Source organism: Schistocerca serialis, chromosome 2 (genome assembly GCF_023864345.2).
Source record: "Schistocerca serialis cubense isolate TAMUIC-IGC-003099 chromosome 2, iqSchSeri2.2, whole genome shotgun sequence".
Classification (NCBI taxonomy): domain Eukaryota; kingdom Metazoa; phylum Arthropoda; class Insecta; order Orthoptera; family Acrididae; genus Schistocerca; species Schistocerca serialis.
In genome coordinates this window covers 1017045257-1017054092 of record NC_064639.1, presented here as the reverse complement: position 1 = coordinate 1017054092, position 8836 = coordinate 1017045257, and the positions used below count along the sequence as shown (strand labels likewise).

The window sequence follows — 8836 nt, the reverse complement described above, 5'->3', positions numbered from 1 at the left end:
CCGCACAGACTCCAGGTAGTAATGTGCAGATAGTGCTGTAGTTTAGTTTGCCATTGCTACTTTTGTAATGGAAACTAAATTGCCAGTGAAATATAGAAGAGCAGGCTTAGTTGTACTGTGACTCATTGTAACAATAAGGCCCATAAATTACAGAATATTATGTTTGGAAAATCCAGGATGGAATGTAATAATATTGTGATAAAGGAAAGTTGTTATTCATCTTATAGCGGAGATGCTGAGTCACAGATAGGCACAACAAAATAACTGTCACAAATATAGCTTTTGGACAGTAAGGCCTAATTAGACTGCACACACACACGTACGTTCATGTTTCATTGTTTTCCAAAAACAATGTATGTGTTTTGGATTCAGGCACATTATTAATCGGCAAATAAAATGAAGCTGTCAGGAGACGCCTGGTAACAATAAAGTTAATGCTAATGGTCATGTCAATACTTACCAGTTTTTTGAAAATATATGTAATTGGATAGATAAGTAATCTCTTACCACCAAGTAGTGGTAAGAGAACATGCATACAAAAGATAAGAGCAAAAAGTGCTGTCAAAGGCAAACTGTAATACCTTTTATATGAGTATTCTCCTACTGCCACTTGGTGAATAGATTTTTTATCTACGCAACTACTTAAACGTAAGACTTTGTACGTCAGCAGGCTTTTGTGGCCATTACCACTGAAGTTAAAAATCTCCTGGGTTGATGAGATTACATCATATTTCTTCTAAATTATCATTAGAGTCGACTCAAACTGCTGTGACCTTCATAAGAATCTTGTGGTGTCAGAAATCACAAGACTCTGAAGAAGATCCCACCAGAGGGGTCGAAATGTTGGTCATTTAGAAGCAATATGATGTGGAGTAACAACATAAAAGATTTTGATTTCAGAAACATAAGACTGTTGGTAATCAAGAGCAAGCTATTTGATCACAGTGTTTCACATTAGGTCAGATTCTGAAAGTGTGTTACCTGGAGCACATTCTTCTGTTTTTGTTGGAATGTCAATTGAAGCAGCGATAGAAGGCTTGAATTCCGTCCTCAACAACCACAGCACCCTTAGACAAACAAATAGCATTCACATTTCTGGCTAATGTTGTAAGGAGCACCCTGCCTCCCCCCCCCCCCCCTCCCGTTCTGAACATTGTGGAATGCAACAAGATCACAAACCTTGCAAAATAATTCTCGGGTCAGTTTTGGTTCAACCTATTAGTCAATAAATAAGATGCTCCCATGTTTCTTATACCACTAATGAGACCAATGATGAAGTTTACAGATGTCTAAACTCCTTTTCCAATGCTTTGAGGTCATAGCTTAACAAACTTCCACAAATCTACATAATATGAATCATTTAGTTGCTCAGTAAGATTACCTCCACATTTTCTTCAACACTTAGTTCTCAACTTGCACATATTGGCACGATAGTAACTGTGCAGCTATCCTCACACTTTGGTGTGCACATCCAGTGCTATTCATGTGCATCTCTGTATTATGAAACACAATTGATAGGTTGCCCTTCTGATGATCCAGCAGATTTAGTAGTAATAACTTCTCTGTAATGGCAGTATGTGTCCTTCATCTAGCAAATTGTTTCCTGACAATTTCATGAACGGGTACATTGCAGAATACCCATACTAACCTGTCACACTCTGCATACTCTGAGAAATGCATTTTGTTCATAGAGAGCTAAGGTTGCATCCATACTTTCAAATTTTTATTTCTAATGTTGCAAGCAACATATACAAGGTGAGTCAAAAAGGACTTTACAGCTTTGGAATGATACAGAAATTTATTTAGATAACTTACAGAATTGGCAGATGTGTCATTTTGTTGCAAACAACCTCAAGTTTGATTTTTGTAGTGCATCAGTACCCCATTACGCCACCAGGAGTGCCAGCATAGCGCACAGTTAAAATGGCTACTTTCAGCGGTGCAGAGTGTGCTCGCTGTATGTTACAGTTTCATGAAACAAACTCTACAACAACTGTTCAGCACAAATCTTGCACTGAATACGCTAAAGAACCTCCCCTACCAAACAATCTAGCTTACCTGAAAGTCAAATCTATGCTGCCATTGCACAAGTTAGGCCCGATTTGCTGCAACGAGTGTGCGAAGAAATAGATTAGCAGTGGGATGTTTGCTGCATCACAAATGGTAACCGCATCAAACCAAAATGACACTTGATACTGTTCTGTGAAGCTTTATGTTGTTTGCTACAAAATGATACATCTACCTATACTGTAAGTTATCTCAACAAATTTCTATATAACTCCAAAGTTGTAAAGTCCCTTTTGACTAACCCTGTAAAATGTACTGTCCAGATCCTTCTCGTTCTTCCATTATTCTTTCTAAGAACTCACAAGTCATTGTGATGTCCAAGTCATAATATACTAGCTGCTTTCATGTTACAAATAAACTTTGGGTCATCACTTCAGCAGATGTACCTCATTTGACTACCCATGTTCATTTTATTGAAGGTAAGGATACACACCTCTTAAAAGGTTTCGTACAGTTCTCCAGTTCTAGTTAAGCTGTCCCACCCAAATCTGAAGCAATTAGTGGCCACACAAATGATACTCATCTCCTCAAATACACTGGTGTCCAACATTAAAGCAACAGATGTGTAGAAGGCTTTGGTAGAGTGGCCTTTATCATCGGAGATCTGTCTTATGTCTACCTCTGACATGTCTTCACAGCAGGGAATGCCTAGAGTGGAGTCATCAACATGCCACCTGGACGGTCGGACAGTGGTCCACTGTTGTTTTCACAGATGAGTCCCAATTTAGTCTGGAGAGTGATTCTTGGTGGATTCACACTGTGTGTGGGGAGGGGGGCAAACATTGAGGAAAGAGACCAATATCGAGGGGAGGATCCCCATTGGTGTAGGCAGGGATTATGTTTACCACTCAAACCCCTCTTCATGGAATTGTATGGGTGAATCGGCAAGGTTTAACTGCTGTCAGTATCATAAAGAGATCTTGAGGCTTCATTTGAAGTTGTTGCGAGGTGCTGTGGGCCCAGACTTCGTACTGATGGATGATAATGCTCATCCTCATAAGCATTAGTGGTTGATGTTTTCTTGGAAACAGAAGATATTGCACACATGGCACGGCCTGCTCGCTTTCCCGATTTGAATCCCATAGAGCATGTCTGGGACGCACTAGGGAGATGATGGAAGAATTGGCAAGACCATTTTTTGTCTACCATTATGCATGTTGCGGTTATTTACATTCTGTATATTTTTTTTTTTTTACATTGTTTCTACTTTACTATCACCTGTTTATACTATTTTGTGGCAAAACAAATGCAACCTTGCAAAATGTCCATTTGTTGCTTTAATTCTGAACACCACTGTAATTGTATGAGTGGATAGAGACCAATGCAGTTTACCAAAACTGTTTTTCCAGTCTGTTGTGCAATAAGCCAGGCATCAGTTTAATCAGTAATTCATATTACAATGATGTCACATATACACAAGGGAAAACAATGTGCTTCTAAATAGTTTGTTTATTTCAGCATGTCTTAGTGAAGATGTGGTACTCAGCACATTGAAGAAAAAGGCAGGATGCACTGTACTCAAATGCAAGAACATTGACAGTTCACAGCAATGTCGTGCATGAAACTGTCACCTTGCTACAAAAGAAATAATGAATTGCTGTCGTTTTAAAGCAAATTCTCACATTTCCATCACCTGAATCACTGACAACATTGGTAAAGTCCAAGCATATTTTCACAACTATTGCCTAAAGTAACATCATTGCTATTTTTTAACTTGCTCGATACTTCTGATGTGAGACAGTACAATGGTTAATAGTTTTTTTCTACCTCGAAAGGGCTTTTCTGACCTATACCAGGTGAGCTGTTAAGGGGCCAGGGGGAATCTGCATGGGGGATATTCAGGAGTACCAGTTCTAGCATTTGCCTTACAAACAAAAGAAACCATCCAAAAACCTTCATTGGAACTGGCAGACGTGAGCTACTTTTTTTTATCCTAGAATGATATGTCCAGACAAAAGATAAGAAATCTGTTGTACATGAACAGATATCTGGTTGTATGTACACAGAGTAAAGTCACCTTGCTCAACTTGAATGGTATTCATGTTGATTTGATAATTATTACAAATTGTAAATATACACAAATGCAAGAGATGGTAAAGCTGGCTGTGCTACTCCTTTGAACAGTCTCTTGCTATTTTTGACCCTATTGTTATACAAACTTCCAACTCAACTAATAAGAACAGTAGTTGTTTTAACATGTACCAGAACAAAAAGGCACAACAATTCATGATCAGTATGAAAAATACACTAATGAACAAGGTCACTGCCACAGTTCAGAACCATAAAGAAATTATGTCTGTGGTACTGCTGTATTCCTGGTGCTGTCAAGGGCGTCTGACCGATGACAGTATATTAGCCGGAAGTCATCTACCTGTTAAATTTCTACCTATCTTAGCTGATTCCATCACGCCACATCATGGGTCTGTAATTTACTTATCAAGTGTTCTAACACCATACCCACATGAAGAAACAAGGGGTCACCTGCGAATGTTTTCCATCTGGTGTTTTCAGTTGGAGCTAAGTGTATATTCAGATTGTTTCCACAGCATACAATTTCTGCTTGTACCAAGTTACCAGCTGGATGTGCCTCCATGAACAAAGTGCCAAAAGTAACTAGTTGACATCTACTCTGCATGACACAAAGTTTACATATGTAGCCCACCTTGGTATGCAGACAAACATGACCATGGTGTGGTGGTTGCATGAAATTCATTGCCTTAAATATGTCATGTACTTTTAATACCTTTTTGTTACTAGTTATTGAATTGTAATTTTTTATATTGTCTTTTTTCTGATGTCACCATAGCAAAACATAATAAATTTAATCATATAAAAATTGTCCTTATATATATATGTAACCACATTCACATAAATTGGATCCCAATTAAATATAATACTTTTTAGTCACAGATATTCTAAATATCACATATCTGTAACAGTTGTATCATAATATACAAAGACTTCCTAACTCAGCACATTGCAAAAGTACCCATGCAGCACACAAATTTCAAGAAAGCTGAATCTCAGAGCTTAGATTCAGTCAGCCAACCAAAATTTTGTGGTTTGCGATCTGCTGATGGATTGATGGAGACATTGATAATACTGGGTCGGTCATTCACCTATAAAAAAGAAAAGGGAATCTTTTAGGAATCTAAGAAAATAAATTTACTTAAACAATATTTGTGAAAATAATTTTCATTATATTGGAAATTTATATTTAAGAGAAATGGAACAGGGAATTAATACAAGTAATAGTGTAAAATTTATGAAGAGTGTAAAGTTCACGAATAATTAATAGAAAATAGTAATCCAGAAGTGTGTGAGCATTTGTAGTAATAGGAACTCGAAACACATTACATACATTGTACATTAAATGAACCTTGAGAACATGTAGCGTAGGGTTGTCAACTTTTTACAGAGAAAATAAGTAATCAAGGAGGAAGCCTACAAAATAAACATTTTAAATACTGTTTTCTACAAAGAACAGTGGGAATATATTTAAAATCTGCATGCATGTTTTATTGTACATTATTGCCTGTGTTTATTTACTCATTTTGCTTCCTTTTGCAAAGATCCATCTGATTTTATGTATGTACAGAATTCCTACAGTTAAAATTAGCATTCACTGTTACTTGAAGCTCTACTTTCATAAGTTCGGTGGTACATTTGTTACACTCCTCTGTCCATTTATTGTTCACTAGGGAAAAAATTCTCTCTGCCTCAGCATTTGAACCAGGGATGGTTAATACAAATCCAATTATTTTCAGCAAATTGGAAACCAGAACATCTTTTGGCACTCAAGAGATAGAAAACGTTAATCCACATACTTGCTTCAAAATATCATTTGCATTACAAAATTCACCATATAAACAATCTTCACCTATGCAGGACCTGAGGTTGCATGGATAGCCATAGTATGTCAGGTGGAATAAGTTATTTTAACTACCATTGGAAAAGTTCAAAAAATATGTGGATAAATTCAAAATAATACAAGACACAGGATCTAACAAAAAAGTGGGGCCAAAACACAGACAGGATCTAATAAAGAAAAGAGGGGAGGTGAAATACAGGACTTCCAAGGAAATACAGGATAGTTGGCAATCCTAATATAGAGCAAGAGAAGTGATACCATGTACACGCATATCTGCACTGCAGTAAGAGTTCTGCAAACAGAGGGCTGCAATATCCACGAAACTTTTGTTTCTGCTATGTTGATACATTTTGGAGAATAATATTAGTCAAGTCCTACTTCAGCTACAGACCAGTTTTACTTCTATTGCTTTTAAAGTAGCCGTGATGTTTGTGTTTTGTTTAAATGGATAAATTGTAAGACCACACTAATCAAAAAGGCTTTGTCTGCTACATTTAATGGAAATGTTTACAGACTTAATAAGAAGAGTCTATTCCTTAATTTTCAATGCCTGTAAGGAGATAATGTCAAAAAATTTGTGCATTTTTTTACTAAAAGATAATATTTCCTTGCCACAATGACACATTTTTTACCTCACCATTATACAAAACCAAAATTAAAAGCTGCAGACAGTGCATACATTTCTCTGCAGTAGCGAGGGAGCTGTTTTACAAGCGAAATCTTTTTACCAGGCTAGTGTATATTAAGTGAATGCTGCAGCTGTTTTTGAGCGAGTATCTGTTATTTACCACAAATTCTATGAGAAAGTATAACTAGTGTGATAACACAGTTAGAATTCAAAGTCAGTGTCTCTCTCTCTCTCTCTCTCTCTCTCTCTCTCTCACACACACACACACACACACACACACACACACACACACACACACACACACACACACACACACACACACACACACACACGAAAACTTGAATAATGAACAACTTTGAATCATTTGTCATGTTTGATGGATTTCATTGATATATTACTACAATACAAATTTCATTGCTAAGGATTTATTTTTTATGACATGTTAAAGTGTGACTGTTTTTCAACCTTGAGTAATGTTCTCATGGTGTGACAAGTTTTATCAGAAGTGCTCCCTTCAGTGGTTGTGGATGAGCAATTTACTTCAGAGTAACTCAGCTTGCCCTTTTTTTCACATGACATACCACAGACAAAGGGCAACATGCAGATTCCACATCCCTAGATTTATGGAAAACTTTTAGACATGGTGCCCCTCTGCAGACTGTTAATGAAGGTCCGAAAATATAAGGTGCAGTCAAATGAGATAGAGACAAATGAGAAAAGTAAGCACATTGTTTCAACAACCGGAAAATTCTGGAAGAACAGCAAAAAGACTGCAACACATATGAGCTTTCGCACAAGCATAACTCACACACATGACTACTGTCTCTGGCCACCAAGGTAATGCACCTGATGGGAGAAGCAATCTGTTTAGTCGTGGTAAGGAGGAGGCTGGGGCAGGGAGGGGGAGGGATAGCAGGTTAGGGGTGGGGGAGGGTAGAGTGCTGCAGGGACATCGTGGAGACAGTGTAGGGCTACTTGGTGCAGTTGGGACCTTTTTTTTTCTTTCTTTCTCCTGCTCTGCTACTTCTCTCCTTTCCCACTTGCCCTCCCCCCTCCCCCAAAGAGACCTCCTAACTGCACCTAGCAGCCCCACCATCTCCCACAACATCACTGCATGCTCTCGCAAGCGGCACTACACCCTCTCCACAGCCTCTACCTTCTATCTCTTTCCCTCCCCAGTGCACACTCCTCCTTACCCCCAACCACCCAGATTACTTCTCCCACCAGGCGCATTTGCTCACAGTCCAATCTCAGTGGCCAGAGACAGTGGTCATGTGTGTGTGCGAGTTGTGCTTGTGTGAATGTGTGTGTGTGTGTGTTTTCTTCAAGTTAGAAGATGGCCTTTAGGCCAAAAGCTCGTATGTATAGCTGTCTCTTTGTTGTACTTGTCTGCAACTCAACATCTCCTCTGTACGTTACGTAAATAGTTTATTATTTGACAAGTGATCACGATAACTGTTAATACGTTTATCCCAATGTGAGGGCTGGCCCCTCATGTTACCAAGAATGTTTTGCCGACACTGTAGTAGTTTTATTGGGAAGCCCTTACACATCCCCCATACAGCCCTAATCTCTATCCATGCAAATTCCACATTTTTGGAGCCATGAAGAAATACATTTGTGGCTGTTGATTTGCTCCAGATGAAGAGGCGCACACCTGCGTACAGTCAGCATCCTGTAGCCTTCAGCAAACATTTTTCCATGACAGCATTGATAGCATTGATTAAGGGTTATGGTGATTACTTTTGAAACAATAAACAGTTCAATCACTCTTTTTCAATCTGTCTCGTTTCTATTTACTACCCCTCATACAGATTAGGTTCCCAGATATGTCAGTGGCTCAAAGACATCTTATGCAATAGAACCCAGAATATTATTGTCCTTGAAGGAGAGTGTTCATAAGAGCCAAGGGTACCATCAGGAATGCCCTAAGGAAGTGTGATAGGACCGCTCTTATTCTTTATATACATAAATGATCTGGTGGAGAGGGTAAGCAGCACTCTATGGCTGTGTAGTGTACAGGAAGGTGTCATCATTGAATGACTGTAAGAGGATACAAGATGACTTAAACAAATTTTGTAGTTGGTGTGGTGAATGTCAGTTTCCAAATGTAGAAAAATGTAAGTTAACGCAGATGAGCAGCAAAACCAATACAGTGATGTTTGAATAAGGAATTGGTAGTGAGCTGTGTGACAATCACATCGATTAAATATCTAAGCATAATATTGCAAAGCAATCTGAAATGAAACAAGCAAGTACGGCAGTAGTAG

The 8836-nt window shown here is 38.3% G+C and overlaps 1 protein-coding gene across 2 annotated transcripts in view; it reads right to left on the bottom strand.

Annotated features, from left to right (window-relative positions):
• Positions 1-3501: 3501 nt before the first annotated feature.
• Positions 3502-8836, bottom strand: part of LOC126458430 (2-hydroxyacyl-CoA lyase 1) — a 129830-nt gene continuing 124495 nt past the window's right edge. For both annotated transcript variants that reach the window (XM_050095483.1, XM_050095484.1), the window contains exon 12: positions 3502-5186. In XM_050095483.1, the coding sequence (XP_049951440.1) occupies positions 5091-5186 (96 nt within the window). In that variant the 3' untranslated portion in view covers positions 3502-5090. The remainder of the gene's footprint in view (positions 5187-8836) is intronic.